At 40.0% G+C, this 16,786-nt stretch overlaps 1 protein-coding gene across 2 annotated transcripts in view; it reads left to right on the forward strand.

Moving 5' to 3' along the window:
* Positions 1-520: 520 nt before the first annotated feature.
* The window catches only part of PKDCC (protein kinase domain containing, cytoplasmic), a gene marked incomplete at its 5' end in the record, with an annotated part of 44,339 nt that continues 28,073 nt past the window's right edge, over positions 521-16,786 (forward strand). For both annotated transcript variants that reach the window (XM_083349782.1, XM_083349783.1), the window contains one exon: positions 521-1,270. In XM_083349782.1, the coding sequence (XP_083205908.1) occupies positions 521-1,270 (750 nt within the window). The remainder of the gene's footprint in view (positions 1,271-16,786) is intronic.

The following is a 16,786-nucleotide window of genomic DNA, read 5'->3' on the forward strand; positions in this document are numbered from 1 at the left end:
CGGAGCACCGTGATGATTTCTGGGAGTTGTAGTTCTCAGTCCCATTGTGTTCTGGCCGCCTCCGGTGACCAGGAGACTTCGTTTCCCAGCGATCCTCTCCGCTGTTTTCCCTGTTCGACTGGCGAGGCCGAGCCGTCAATCAGCTGGCGTCACAATGAATGTAAGCACACTTGGATTATTATTTTTTTTTCTTGGTATGCAAAACTCTCCTTTTCCCTCCCCACTGCGGTGTATCTAATAATAAGACTTTTAGGGCGGGTTTATAAAGGCAAGGCTGGAGGCAAGTGTCATGCGGGCTTCAGCTCGCCTCAGCGAGGAGTGGCGAGGAAGCAGGGCTGAGTGAAGACGGGGGTTTGGTCGGGGTCCCCCCCCCCCGCCATCCACCCTCCATCTGTACGCCCGTCCGTCCGTCCGTCCGTCTTTTGGTCATCTGGAATGATGCAAGTGAGATCGCGGCGAAGCTGATCGCGAAGACAGGGAACCCGGGCAGGGGAGGTTCGCGGTGGAGCTTGCAAGGGCAATGAAGCGGCAAAAGCTGGCCGTGGCAGCCGGCTTCTGTCTGTCCTTCTTGCTGGGCACTTTGCTCAACGTTTTATTCATCCCGGCCTTTGATCCCCTTCAGCAGCAACAGCAGCAACAGCAAAATGCGGGCATCGCGCACTCCCTGGCTGGCTCGCCTCGGGACAGGTCGTGGGAGGCGGAAAGGAGAAGCAGCGGCCGTCCCCGGCGCTGGGATTTAGCCCGGCAGATCCGAGAGCGCTATGAAGAGGTGCTGCGCTACCAACGCAGGCAGCAGCAGCCCGGAGAAGCGGGAGTGGCGGGAGCCGCTGCGAAGTCTCGGCCGGCGGTGCGACCTCTGGAGAGGCGGCTCATGGATCTCGCGCCGCCGCCGAGGCTCCCCTCCTCGCCCACTGACCGCAGCCCGAGGGGGCCGCAGCCCAGTTGGGCCGGTCTCGTCGCTTCCGGGGCGCCCTGGGTCCCCGAATCCAAACTAGAACTCTCTCTCGGGCCGCTTCGGCTGGGATGCCGGGACATTAGCAACGTGACCGAGGTACATTACCTGGGTTCCGGCTACACCAAAGCGGTGTACAAAGCGGTGCTCAACAAGAGCCTGGCCGTGGCCTTGAAATCCGTCGATTTTGGGGGACACGACATCGACAATTGCGTCAAGCTCTATGGGTCTCTGGAAGACTGCTACAGGCTGGCCTCTTATAAGATTATCAAGGAGATGGTCCTTTTGCAGCGCTTGCGGCACCCCAACATCCTCCAGGTAAGTGGCCTGAGGGACTTAAAGAGACTTGTATAGGTCGCGCGGCCCAGGCGGTGAAAGATGGGCTCTTAGGATTCAGCATGGATTGCCTTTTTCTTAAGCGAAGGCGAGGGCTGTTTTGCTATCAGGAGACGGAATGATTATTTGTGGTTATCACAACCTATAGTCTGCTCGCTTCCCTCTGATGGGCTCTTGGAAGTGGCGACAGGGGGTTCGTCTCCCTGGGGTATCACAACTAAGAGTTTACGTCTGGCCACTTGCGATTTCTTGCTAGTGAGGGGGACGAGTTGTTGCAATCTATTTGGAAGTTCTGCAAGTTTGCTATAAAGTGAGCTGAACTGGCTTGGAAGGTAAGGTAGGATCTAGGATCGTGTTTCAAGCCGTTGGAATCAAGGCTAAATCCGGAACAAGATTCAGAATATTTAAGAAGGCTTTTTTGGCTACCGATGCTCCTGTCAGAGGTCAGATGCCAGAGAAAGAGTTTGAAGAGTTTGCAGAAGACTGAATACTGTAGAGCCAGCTTCATCATCTTAGGAACACAATCCCAAGCACTTAGAACCTTAAAGCATGTATAGATTCCCATGCAATTTACTTCCATTTAATTTCCTAATTGTAATGCGTAATGTCATCTCTATAAATGAAGCTGGAAATCTTATGCAGACACCTGGCAAGTAAATCCTGCTGAATTTTCTCCTGAGCAAGTGAGAAAATTGCATGAACCTGACCTTATAGTCATCGAGAGTCGAGCTCTGCTTGAGGGAGTCTTTATTTTTAGACATGCATAGTAGGATGATGTTATGAGAGTCAGGGTGTTTGGGGACAAGTTGTGAAATGTTTCCTCTAAACTGGAAGTATTGACCCAGTGGTGAGAAAATTGGTAAAACACATAACTGTAATTGGAAAAAATGTATCATGCTGTCACTTACAAACTCTTCGAATTGTGTGTGTGTGTTAGGTTAGTTAGTTGTACATGAATTAGGTGTGGAATTTGGACCAAGCTATTGTAAATCTGGCAGGCCATTCTGTGAGTTCAGACAGGGAAGTGCTGTAATGTAAATGTGTAAATTTTACAGCAAAATGAAATGTTGAATACTCATCCAGCTGTTTCCTCCTGTCTGCATACTGAAACGGTGGAAGTAGGCAAAGCAGGGAGCTAATTTACTTTTAGCAACTCTTGGAATTTAATATTTTCCCAAATCATTATGAATCTTAAAAGTGAGATGAAAATGTGGTGCTTCACAACTTTGTTTCATTTTTTTTTCTGTAAGGATTTAATAAGGCAAAGGAACACCTGCAATTCTGGGTTCTGGACTAGAACTTGACCTTCTTTCATTAGAAATCAGAACTGATAAAAAATAAAAAGCTTGAGTAAAGTCATTTCTCTATTTTTTCCCCAAAGACAAACCAAGGACCATTTGACTCTGGTTTTCTCATTGAATGTGCATCATACTAATTTGAAGAGGAATTCATTGGCCAATTTCATAATTGCTTGAGGACCAATGTATGAAATTAATTGAAGTTTGAGTGTTTTTCAGTTTCAGCAGACTTGGAAATCATCCTACCCAGAAAAGATAGATGAAAAGGCAAGGCAGATGTCAGAAGGGGAAGGAGAGATGGCTAGGCAGCAGCAACTCTCCTCATTCTACATAAACAGCAAGCAGAGCAACAGGAGGCCAAAGTTTCTATTAACAATTTTTTACTCTAGGTGCTTTTTGTTGTTGGGGGCAAATCGCTTTTGTCAAAAGTACAGACAAGTCAATCAGTGGGGCATGACAGCCAAAACTTCTTTTTCTCTTTTTGTCCTCCTTCGAACTGAGCTTTATATGTTTTTAAAACAAGGATGGTCTTTCAGATTCATACTGACTTTGCAAAGTCTCCCACCTGTGGCACTGTCCAGAATGTCATACGCTGGAGGAAAAAAGACCCCCCCCTTTTTTTCATTTCCTCTTCCCACTTTCTTCTTTGCCACTATGCCTGGGAGTAATCAACTTTGAATTTAATATGCATAGGGTTTTTGTTCCAAATCCACATTTTAAACCAATCCTCCATTCAGTTCTATCTAGGTCATCTGAATCGTTTTTTTCTTACCGAATCCAAGTTTTCAGAAAAAGCAAATCCAATAAGAAAATTAGTCAGTTCTGTCCACATGGACTTAAGCTCTCCTAGATTCAATAGGTCTTTCTCCCAACTAAAAGTGCCAAGCCTAGAGGAGAATTTGATGCCTCTTTTTCCTCTCCTTCTCTCCTCTGTACTCCATCCTATTTCATCCCAAGTGCTAACCATTTCTTTAGGGCTCCTCTGAGAACTGATTTTATGTGCTGCTTCTTCTTCTTGGAGAAAATAATTGGATGGCGCCTTTCAGTAATCACTGCACCTAGGAACTGCTATTTGGAGAAGAAGGTGTGGGTTTTCTGTAAAAAAAACCCAACCCCTCTCTTTTGTTCTGTCTTTGGTCCATGAAATTAAGAAAAGGTGGATGAGAAGTTCTTTTAAGTATTTCTTGTAGCTTGTCTTTCCAATCTTGTTTTTTCCCCTTTCTTTTTTGAGTGACTTGACAGCCATCTAGTTTGCTTTCTTTCAACACGTATCTCTCTTGCCACTGCAATTATAACTTTGTTGATGATGTGCCCTTCACACACAAATATACCCCATCAATTATGGAATAATTCATTTAAATAATATGAACCATATTTGCCTATGAACATTTGATTGTGCTCTGAGAAAGCCAAAGCAAAGCAAGACTTTCTTGACTGGGATATCCTATGCCCAGGAGGAAAGACAGATGGAAAAAAAAAAGAAATGTTACTGCTCCCATTTGACTTAATTCTGCAAATATTGGAGGAAATAGTAATGTGGTTCTGTAAAATGCAAGTTAGGACTAAATGTTTGCTAAAAATTTTGAATAAAACTTAAGCTGAGAGATTTAGCTAATTATGCTTCCTGTGCCACATTTTCTTTCCTGAGATCTTTGAAATAGATTTTTGAAAGGATGTGTGGAGTAAGGCAACACTGTGGCTTTCAGTTTCATGAATCTGTAGTCAATCTACTTCATTGTCTGAAGTGGAGTTAATGTTTTCTTTGAAGTTGTCACGCCATTTTTATTCCAAATAGTTAGCTCTGGTTTCATCTTGCTTCATGATAGGAAGCCGTAGCCTTTCAAAAAATCTAGATTCATGTGTATTATTTAAATTTGTATTACAACTTCTAATTTTGAAATCAGTTTGAAATGAATTGAAAGTTCCAGGCAAAAGAGTCTCACTGACTTGCTAGAATAGTGAAGAATCTGTTCTTTCCTCAGGAAAAAGGATCTTTTAGAATATGAATATTCTATTACTATTTCAGCTTTAAACTGGATATTATATTACTCAGTGATTTTCATAGAATGTAAGACAGGATCCATCTGAATAACCCTCCAGAGTAGGGGTGTCCAACTTTGGCAACTTTTAAGAATTCCTCAGTTAGCCATGCTGGCTGGGGAATTCTGGAAGTTAAAGTCCACAAGTCTTAAAGTTGCCAAGATTGGACACCCCTGCTCTAGACCAACATTACCAACATTTTTAACAATGGACAACCAGATGATTCTCAGAAATCCCTAAAAGGACACAAAGACAACAGATAACCAACTGTGCTCTTCATTACTTCTTCTCCAGCGAGAGAAGGCTTTCCTGACCAAGAGGTTCTGTTAGAGATAGCAATAGCAATAGCACTTAGACTTATACATGCTGCATAGTGCTTTATAGCGCACTCTGAGCAGTTTACAAATGTCAGCATATTGCCCCAAGCAATCTGAGTCCTCATTTTACCAACCTTGGAAGAATGGAAGGCTGAATCAACCCTGAGTTGGTCAGAATGGAGTGAGCAGTGAGTACTGCATTCTAACCATTGCACCACCACAATTATGGTACTTTACCTGTGCATAAATAATTTCACAAGATTCTCCACTAGATATCCCAGCCATCCTAGGTAAATTAAAGAGCCAAATAAGTCAATAGTGATCAGAGAATTAAAACATTGCCTTGTGTCTAATCTTTTGCCAAAGGCTTTTTATTCATTTCATTTCCTGTAAAATTGAATTTTCACTATTCTAATATTTGTTTGTAAGGTTGTTTTGTTTAGGTATCTGTTTTTAAATGGTTATTTAACTTCTATAAAGCTGCCCTTAAGAAAATTTCTTTTAAAGATTGGGAAAAAATACTGTCTATAAATATGACTTAGCACACTAGAGAGATTTATCCTAGTTTACTAAAAGTTTTCTCTTTACTTCCAAATATCTAAGACCGTAGATGTGGTCATGTCTTCTGTAACAAATTGCATACAGTACAGTATGTGAAATCCCAATGTCATGATGAGAAATTTGGCTTTCTCCTAAATTCTGAATTTTGTTTCCTTCCTTTCCATCTTGAAGGTAGTAATGGCAAAATGAACTTCTACTTCCAGGCACTAGCAATATGTGCCACTTCACTGATCTTTTTATATAAATTTCTGGGAATGCCTGAAACTCCATCCTTTGACACCCCCCCACCTCAGACTCTTCTGGTTTTTGATTTAATTTTGACAGGGGGGACAAGCTTTCTAAATAAACTCAGCCTGTTTAGGGGAATTTCCTTAAGCAAAGCTCTTAGTGTCCAGAGAAAGTGTAGAGAGCTTTCAAGAACAGAAGCTTATTTTCCAGTTGCTGCTTCCTTGAGTGCTGGAATACACTGGAGACCACCCATTCTCCCGCTCTTCTCTCCAGTTCAGCAGCACATCCATCTGCTGTGAGTGACGGGTTGCCAAGGGCCTCCAAAGCATTACTGAATTAGTCTATTTATTCACGAATAGTGCTTTATTTTGGAGTGGTGTTTAACCCTCAGCCAGAAATCAGACTTGAGGAATATGTGCAGGACAGTTTAGCGCACCATTGGTAACTCCCTTTTCGAATAGGATTAGTTCTGGATGAACTCTAAAAAATTCAAGCTGCATCCCTTCCTGTCCAGTAAAAAGTATATGTACTTAATAAGTGACAATCTGATATTCTCTCCCCATCTTTGATTCATTAGAAGGCTCTTCCCATTTCTTGCTGTACTGATTCATGCGTTTGGAATTTCCAGGCTTGATTACTGCAACAGAGTTTATCAGGGCAGCTGCTGAAAGCAACTTGGAAGCCTCAGCTAGGGCTCTGGGCACTTGAACAATGAGGGAGGCCCTCCCAAAACATGGCTTGTTATAATATTTTCAGATGGATCAGTACTTCTGATGCAAGACCACAGAGCCAATTGATTAATCTTAAAAGCCAAGAGCCATGTCAACATTTTGGATTTTCTTACACTCTCATATTTACTTGATTTTTTGTTTCAGTAGATTCAATGCAATGGGTAGGAAATAATCCTGGATATAAGATGCAGTGGGAAGGAATTGTGAAGAGGTCTGAAATGGTTACTGGGTTACCAAGCTGTTCAGGAGTTTTTAAATGCCCTGGTTGTACAGAATGTTAGAAAGCCTATTTTATGCTCATCCTTTCTGCTTCATGAAAGTTGCTTATGGACCTTGCTTAAGGGTAGTGATTGGAGCCCTGAACATCTCATGTACTCGTGTTTCTCCTGCAATAAGTCAGCCTGCCCACATAAATTGAGATCCATCCACCATTTTGCTGTGCATCTTTATTTGCTGCAAGTCAGAGCAACAAAAACCCCTGCCTAGGAAAGGTAAAGGCCATTATTGCAAGAAATGTGGAAAGCTCCATGCAGGCTGAAAATGCAGTTGCTCCATTCTCTTTGTCTGTGCGGAAAGTCACATTGGCATGCTGCTGATCATTTCCAGAATGGAACTGATAAGATAAGATAAGATAAGATAAGATAAGATAAGATAAGATAAGATAAGATAAGATAAGATGATAACCTTTATTGTCTTTTTTTTTACTGTGGGCACAACAGCACACATCAAAAATTAAATTTAGTTGCCTGCTCTCAAAATGAACATATACATGACACACACCTAAAATACTATATACAACATATGTATATGCCTTGGTGGAGCAGTGGGCTAATGCCTCCTTAAGTAACACCAGCTGCCTGCAATTACTGCAGGTTCGCATCCCACCAGGCTCAAGGTTGACTCAGCCTTCCATCCTTCCGAGGTAGGTAAAATGAGGACCCAGATTGTTGGGGGCAATAAGCTGACTTTGTAATAATGCCACTTGGGGGGAGCCCTAATAAGCAGGCATATACATAGAATGAAGGCTATTGCTAAGCACATTGGTTTGTGCTTAAATTGTAAGCCACCCTGAGTCTTTGGAGAAGGGCGGGATATAAATGGGATTAAAATAAAAAAAATATGTTTGTGTGTGTATGTATATGTGTATGTGTATATATATGTAAATTTTTTGGATTGCTAACAAAGAATTAAAGGGGAGCAATCCAAAAAATTTACACAAATATGAGCTGTCACTGTTGTGACTACAACCTGTGGATGGCCTTGGGTTAGGCTGAAACAGGCAATAAGACTTGTCCCGTGTTTGGGGCCTAGCAAGGTATTCTAAAATACTTAACAAACACTTAACACACACACACACACACACACACACACACACACACATTATACACACAGTGCTTTTTTGTAAAAGAAAAAAGTGCCGGAACTCACACATGTCATACAACCCACCTTGCCTACCCTACAAGGTTCCATCCAAAAAAGGTGCCAGAACTCCATTCTGAGCGTTGTATGAGAAAAAAAGCCCTGTATACACATATATGTATATGTATGTGTGTGTGTATTGGTGCTTAATCAACAAAACAAAACAAAATATAATACAACAAAACCAAACCTTGTCCAGCTTCTTTTAATCCCAAGGATGTAAACCTTTGACTCATTGTCTGCATTTAATAGACTTTCTAGAGTCGGACATGACCAGACAGGGAAACTATACCTTTTAAATGATTTTTTGGGGGGCAACAAAATAATAAGTTTCTGAATTACACTAACAATAATATCATGGATTTATGTTGTAGGATTGTTGCAAGAATTTCTGAGATCATACATATCAGCACTTGAAATTCTTGACAATGTTAGGGAATGTTATTTTTAATTAGTATGGTCAATCTGTCCTTGGGTATAAAATTATATCTGGTAAATGGCTTGGGACAGAGTATGAGGTTTAATTTTAGATTGAAGTGAGTGAGCAAATGTTACTTATTCTATATAGATTAGCCTTCTTCAGGTTGATGCTCTTGTAGTTGAAGGAAATTCCCATAATCTCTATCTAGCAAAGGGTAACTGAAAATGATGGGAATTGTAGTGCAATATATTTGAAGGTTGCTGGATTGAGGAAAGGTGAGCAAAAAGTGTGATCTTCCACTTGATTGAGGAAAGGTGAGCAAAAGAGTGTGTCTTCTGTCATTCCTCAGTCCGTGGCAGCATGTTTGGGAAAGCTATTTTGATATATTTTTTGTGGGGTTTCCTCTCTAATGGGAAGAATTAAGACAAATGCTCTAAAACACTGAAAAAATCCGGGTTCCTTTATTTAGAAGGTAGTACTTGAGTATTTGTGCTTTAGACACAGATAAGGACATTGTCAAGTTTTAGCAGTTGTCTCTTGGGGGAAATGGTAGAGAAAAATAGTCCAGATGTGAGCAACATTTAATTGCGTCAGGACTGCTAAATGTTTTACTTTTTTGACAAGTACAGATAAACAGTTTAGGGCAGAGGTATAAATGGGATTTCTACCAATATATACTGCCACCTTAGTTAGGTTTACTACAAAAAAAGTTATATTAATCTTTTATAAACGTGTTTAGGATTGTAGACTAAAGTTGTCATCTTAGACCCAGTTGCTAGAGGGCAATTCCTGTTACACATACCTATGCTTATACCTGGCGAAGTTTATTTAGCTCCACAAAAAGGGGATAAATAAGAATGAATCTTCTGTTTCTGAATATAATTTTCTGCAGTGTTGGACGATTGAAACGTAAGCAGATGAAAGGCTGGTTTGACATGGCAACTTATTTGTTGGCAAATTGCTTTCCATACAGAGAAATGTGGCAAACAGCTCACAGAAGGGATTTCACCCTGATGATCTCATTTTGTCTCTACCTGGTCTGGCATAATTGAATTTAGTGTAGTTTTGTGTGATCTCCACGGGAATGCCTGCCACACGTTTATTAGATTCATATGGCAACTGATATTATATGGAATAACTCTGGGTGACTAAAAACAGATAAATAACAAAAACAAAATTAAATACTGCGAAAGGCGAATGTTTGTATCTCAGGGTTGAAATGAAGGGTTTTCCTTGGTGTTCTCTGAGCTTGGTTTTCTTGCAGACATTTCATTACCCAAACTAGGTAACACTGTCAGTGCATTACCTAGTTTGGCTAATGAAATGTCTGCAAGAAAACAACAAAGCTTAGAGAGCACCCAGGACCCCTAAAGTTAAATATCTCTCAGACCACCAAGTACCACAACAGACTTATTACAAAACTACATTTTTAAACTTTTTTATCAAATTTAGAAACTACTCATCTGTCTTACAGAAGGTGTACAAGTAAAATATTAAAATATAAAAACTGTATATAAAATTTAAATAAGAAGCAAAGATGGATAAAAATTCAACATAAAGAGGTGGGGAGAGGGCCTTCAGGATGCTAACCGGTCCTATGACTGAGTGCTCCTTTGTGAGCCCCAAGCAGGATGGCTGAGTCAGGTCTTTAGACATTTTCGAAAGGAAAGGAGAGTGGTTGGAGTCTTCCTGGGCTCTCCTTCACTCCTGACCCAGCATCATGTGGGAAGGGGAGAGAGGTTTTAAGGGCCTTCTGGAAGACAAGGAGGGTAGGGGCCCTGCACACTTCAGAGGGAAGCTGTTGCATAAGGGAGATGCATATACAGGGGTTTTCTTTTTAGGCTGTACCAAATGGCAACATTTAAAGAAGGGCCCTTGGAGCAAGTCCACCCTATCTAACCCAATGGGTTGTATAGATGTCCACAAGGAGAGGTGGAATCACATATAGCCTGGTCCCATTCCACACTGGGAAACAGGTTATTTAAAGGTGATAGCTAGCATGTTGAATTGCACCTGGAAAGAACCTGGAAGTCAGTGCAGCCTGCATAGCAGTGATGTATTATGAGCAAACTGCAAGGTGCCCAGAACTGTATGTGCCATGACATTCCGAACCAGTTGATGTTTCTAGATCAGGGGTGTCAAACTCAATTTCATTGAGGGCCGCATCAGCATTGTGGTTGCCCTCAGGGGGCCGGGTGGGTATGGCCAGGGTGGGTGTGGCCTACTGGGTGGGCATGGCTAGAGTGCATATAGCCTACTGGGTGGGCGTGGCCAGTTCTACATTGTTCGCATCAAGGGTGCCTATGGGGGCCTGGGCAGGAGTAGGACAGATCTGAGGGTCTCTGGCAGAAGGGGGGTCTCTGGGGGGGTCTCTGGGCCAGGGCCAAGGCAGTGGGGGCCGTTCCCTCACTGTTTCCAGGATGGCTTCGCGGGCCGCATGAAACCACTTTGCGGGCCGGATCCGGCCCCCGGGCCTTGTGTTTGACATGTCTGTTCTAGATAGTCATCAAGGGCTGCCCCTTGTAGAGTCTGTTGCAGTAGTACAGATGAGGAGAGACTAGGGCATGTGTGCCCATGTATCTCCTGAACTAGAGAAACCCTGAGCCACTCCAATTTGCTAGAAGTGAGTTGTAGCCAGTTCTTCCTCATCTATAGAGCCTCTTAGCCTCCAGGCACTTAAAGTTGCCCCTTGAATTTATTCTTCCCTTACTACAGGCTTTTAATGATTTTTTTTTTGCTTCTTAAAAATGTCTTGAAGGCTTTCGTGTAGGAAAAAAAATGTTTCATTTATTGTTTCATTATTTATTCTGTAATTCACCTTGGGTTATTTTGGTATGTTTTCAAGAAATATGTAATAAAAATAATGGAATATTTTCAAGTCATACTTCTCCACCCCAGCATTAAAAAGGTGTTGGATTAAACTAAGTCTATATCATAAAGCTTACCCTATGGCGCTTCATCCATAGAGTAATAGATAAATTAATTAGAATGAGCCTTGGTGGTGCAGTGGTTAGAATGCAGTACTGCAGGCTACTTCTGCTGCCTGCCCACTGCCTGCAGTTGGGCAGTTTGATTTTCACCGGCTAAGTTAAAGTGCTATTGCTATTGCTATTTTACTATTTATTTATTTATTTATTTATTTATTTATTTATTTATTTATTTATTTATTTATTTATTTATTTATTTAATTTTTATACTATATGAATCCTTTCCAAATGGGTGCCCTTAAGCTATGTTGACTGCAATCTAATTACCTTTTATTGGCACAGTTGGCTGGGAGTAATTATAATTATAATTCATGTTAGTGGGTAGTCAGAATTGTATATGATTTGTATGTGTGTAAACTCTAAATACTTGAATCCCAGGTGTAGACATTTTAAAATTAATAAAATTAATGAACTCCGGGATATAAAATAGCCTTTTTATTACTGAACTTTTGTCAAATAGCTGTTGACATCATCAGAGTAAGGGCTGAGGATCAGGAGATCTTACAAATACACTTGTGTGACCATTTTAATGTTCAAGATATAGAATGTACATATGACATGATTATACACACACACAGACAAACACATATATACATATAAACACATATATACATATATGCATATCTAAATTTGTGCATGTGTGTGTCTGTAGAAATCATATGTGGAAGGCACCTGCTTGGAACTAGGACTGTATTCTTGTCAATGTTATATTATTGAGCAGACCTTGAATAAGTTTATTATTCTTTCCAATTCTAAAATTGTTATGCTCATCCTTTAAACCTGGAGTATTGTTTAACATTAAGAGGTTACCACAAAGAGGAGGGGGTCAACTTACTTACCCAAGCACCTGTAGGCCGAACAAGAAACAATGGGTGGAAACTAATCAAGGACAGAAACAACCTGGAATTAAGGAGAAACTTCCTAACAATGAGGACAATTAACCAGTGGAACAGCTTGCCTTCAGACACTGTAGATGCTTTATCATTGGAGGTTTTTAAGAAGAAATGGACAGTCACTTGTCTGAAATGGTATAGGGTTGGACTAGAAGACCTTCAAGGTCCCTTTCAGCTCTATTCGGATTGATTTCCTTCCACATATTTATATAAGCAAGCAAATGTAGGTAAGAGATCTCTGGAATTATGCACTATGCATATTATCATGAATCATAGCAACAGTGCAACCTTCTCCAATTTGGTATCTAAATTTTTTGCAGAAGGGCATCATTTAAGGAAATAAATTTTAAAAACCTATGTTATTGAACAAGTCTCAAACCTAGTGTATTTTTTTTATGAGGGATTGCTTCAGCTTTTGGAGCCTTCTTATAATTTTACCTTACTTTGCATGCATGAAAGACCTGAGTAGTGCAATCCTAGAAATAATGCTTTGTTTCAAGAGCCAGAGACTGCTTTTAAAATCATACAATGGAATTTTATTCTAAGCACTCCATCTAATATACAAAGTGTTCCTTGCTGACTGGTCACCCTTAGAGGTTATACCTTCCTGGGACTTTTCAAATTGAGCGTGGTCACAAGTCTTACTTTAAGTGGAAGGGGGTCCTCCCTTAGACATACATGTGACCCTGCAAGAGACATTTTCCTTGTAAATCTCTTCCAGATGACAGCTTGAAGTGTGTCTGTAAGATAACAGACTTATTCTTTTACTGTTTCAACCCTTCCCAGTTCTTATCCTGCCAGTTGTCACAGTCAGCTTAGATTGTGTTTGTATTTTTAAATGCATTCTTTCAAAACATTTTGCATGTAGTACATGTTGATAAAATACTTTTGGTTAATTATAAGGTGGGTCGTGATTAATTAAGGCAGTGTACATTTGATTTTCAAAATCTAGGTAATAACTTAATCATGCCAATGGTAGAAAAACAATGCCCATTAGAAATGGAAATGGCACCATAAGAAAGGCAGGCAAAAATAAAAATACAGCCAGAAAAGTTGCACTAAAGAAGTCTAAATATGGTTGGCAACCCGGCGACTAAATGTTATGTCTGTTGTTATTCCAAAGGTGATATTCAAATAATAAAGTATTTTTTCTGAATTTTTAATATACCATTTGGCAAGGGGAAATTAGAATGCATGAATATCTAAATCATCAGAACAGACAGAATGGATTAATCTCACATGTTTTAATTAATTGATCAGCTTAGGTTTATTGAAATAGGTGAGATGGACTAATATAAGTAGAGAGAATTAAAACTGAGCTCTCCTAAGAAACCCAGTGACTTTGTATTATTTATTGACCCATTTGTCTTTGATGTGGCAGATCATTCATTGGGCATACAATATGGGAAGAAAAGTATTACCCCAAAGATTAGGAAGGTTCAATTGCTGAAAAATTACAACCTTCTACTTAACAAGAACAACAAAAGTCCCTGCCTTTCTTTTATTATGGTGTCGCTAGTATAGCTTGGATACGTTTGCTCTGTATAACACAAGAGGACAGTTTGCTGTAGTGGTTAAGGCACATGTTAGAAATTAGGAGTCAGTGAGTTCTAATCTTGCCTTTATGTATGGAATCCAAGTGGATGACTTTATACCCATCACACTCTCTTACTGTAGTTCTAGGAGGAAGGCAAGGAGAAACCGCTTCCCACATTTTTGCCAAGAGAACTGTGGAGACTGTTTCAAGTAGTTGCCAGGAGGCAGCACTGACCCGAAGACCCAGACCCATGCAAAATATAGCACAACAAAGTGTTTGTCTGTTCCACCTCTTCCCTATTCTCTTAGCAAGCGGACATTTTTGTGGGAGACATTTTGATAGGCAGGTTTAATGTTGCTGTGTTTGGAATGAAGGGAAGAGGAAGAGGCGGCGCAGAGAACATTGGCTCATTAAAGTCAGCTTAATAATCAGGGACATTTGCAAAAGAGAGGTTTCAGGGTATGATTTATTCTTGAAATTTTATTTAATTCTGCTAATTGCTGTGTAATTGCTCTCTATCGACCCGGTAGCTAACTGCCTCTTTCTCCTGTTTCTTTGCAAGGTGGTTGCTTGCTTTTGTGGAGGTAGGAGGGTGAGAAGAGATTCCAGACTTTGCATTTTAGTTGGGAGATAAATAAGCATGGTTGTAGTTTAGTTTTCAACACACCCTTGGCTACTATACATCACAGTCTGGGGATGAAGGTAGAAAAATCGTTCCTTCAGAACTGCAGTAGCAGAATTGTTAATTTCAAACAATGGATGCAATTGTAAAGAGATAATGGTGATGTTTGATTTACTGTAATCAGATATAATTATAAGCCTTGTCAGTCGGCACAAATGCTCAGACAGGCATAAACACTTGTCTTAAACGATTCTTATTTTTTGGGAGCCAATTACAAGGAAACAATGATTAAGAAACAGTTTTGTTTCTATTGTGTCCTATTCATCTCATGAAAACTTCTCCATATGGAAATCTTTCTGGCCACTTTTTTTCTTTCATGATATGAAATGTATTAAGGAGTAACTTGCTTCCAGGGAATGTTTAATGCTTCCATCATTTTATCCTGCAACTGGTATAAAAACAATTGTTCTATCTAAAGCACTTAAAGATAGGAATGTCATGGTAAGGTTAATATTAGTTAGAGATTAATTGCAAATTAATTATTATTGGTCTCACTTCAAGCCCATACTTACTCATGAATTTTACTGAGTAGCCATGTGGTCAAATTATTCCCTCTCAACCTGATTTTCCTTTCTGAATTTGTAGTAACTGTAGAAGTTTCCTTGTTAGATATTCAGTGGAAGTAAGTTAATATGTGGTCTACTTGAAGACAGATGAAAACCTTCTTGGTAAGTTTTTTTCCAAAGTGGTTTGCCATTGCGTCACTCAAAACTATTTAATATTTTAAAATAAGCGATCATAGGCCCAGTAAACAATGCATGCACACCTTTCTGTTATTCTGTGTTGATTCATGATAACTCTTTAATTAACAGTTGAGTTGTCTTGTTGCATACAAATTATATAACATCCAAAGTGGTGTTTGATGGAAGTTAGAGAGGTCAAAGCAGTGCCACCTTCTGGTGATTCATTGGAGGTGTTCCTATGTGTTCCTTTTCTTGTGCAGCCCATGGGATTTGAGGTGGGGGGGGGGCAGGAGCCAGCCAAAAGAGCAGACAGATGCGGCTTGGTGAAGAAAGATAAATTACATAAAGTGCTTCTTTATTGCAAGAACGTTTCCCAAAGGTCCAGATGTTATCCCGAGCTTTTAAGAGTGAAGAAAAGATCTGTTAGCACGAATTCTGCTGCTGCTAGAAGCCAGAGCTGATACAACTGTAAACTAGCCCTAACTATCCTTGTCATTATTAGTTGTCTCTTCTGTGGCTGCAGCTCTCTAGATGCTAGAAACTATGGTGTGTGTGTGTGTGTGTGTGTGTGTGTGTGTGTGTGTAGTTGACTTGTGTAAGATGTGATAAGGAGGGGATTCTTTTTACATAAGATAACAGATACACAATGATGTTGATTAAAAAAAAACAACTCTCCACCATTCTTACTCACTTTCAGAACTTCATGGGAAATAATCCAGGTTAATTTGTCTATTCCGACATATGTATTATATAAATCATTCCTAAATGCTCTGTTCTCAGTTGCTGCTTCTTTAATAGGAGCTGATGATTTGCAACCTCATCTATTTTCCTTAGGAATACTCCCCGGAAAGGCCTGTTATGGAATCAATTGCTACTAATTTCAGTACTGTTTCCAAGCTACTGACATTTACAATGGAAGACAGTTTAATGTGGGGAAAGGTCTAAGATGTGGAGAGCAGACTTAAATTGATTTAGTAGTCAGTCACATTTCACCTGAGAACAAAGAAAAGTATAGTTTGGCGAGGAGAGCTAAGGAGATCTAACTTTGAATTCTACACTAACAGTTACAAGAATTCTTTGGGGTAAACTGCAACCAGTGAAAATTGCAATGTGTGATAAATAATTTTATTTATTTACACATCATGCAGACTCTGTTTTTCTGGACACTATTCCCTTCTACAGGGTGCACATAATAGAGATGATTGATCATACATTTTCAGACGGTGAGCTCCTCCTGTCCTCTTTGTTTGCTCAAATAGCTTCTATGCTAAATTATACCCAACCTAATAGCAAGGTGATCAATATAATTGGAGTTGTAAATAATCACTCATCAGTTTTACACTGCTGATATGTTACAATTCCCCTTACTTTCTCAACTTTGTTTCTTCCTTAACAAGTCAATCGTTTGTTATCTGATCTTTGTTAAAATTAGGTCATGCCCCATGTGTGGATTTCAACACGCTTAAATGAAGATGACTTTTCCTAAAGCAATTGAGGTTGGACATAGCACTGCCACTGCCTCAGTAGTTCCTGGCTAGGCTTCAAGATGGTATGAAACCCAATGTGATATGATTTAAGAATTTAGCTATGCTGCTGCATTTTCTTTATGAAGTGGAATATCCACATCTTCCTGATGATAAGTAGCAACTGAAACTCAAATACGTTCAAAGTTTTAAGCTTTAGGAATATTGCGTTTGTCCT

Source organism: Vipera ursinii, assembly GCF_947247035.1.
Source record: "Vipera ursinii genome assembly, chromosome: 1".
NCBI classification, from domain to species: Eukaryota; Metazoa; Chordata; class Lepidosauria; order Squamata; family Viperidae; genus Vipera; species Vipera ursinii.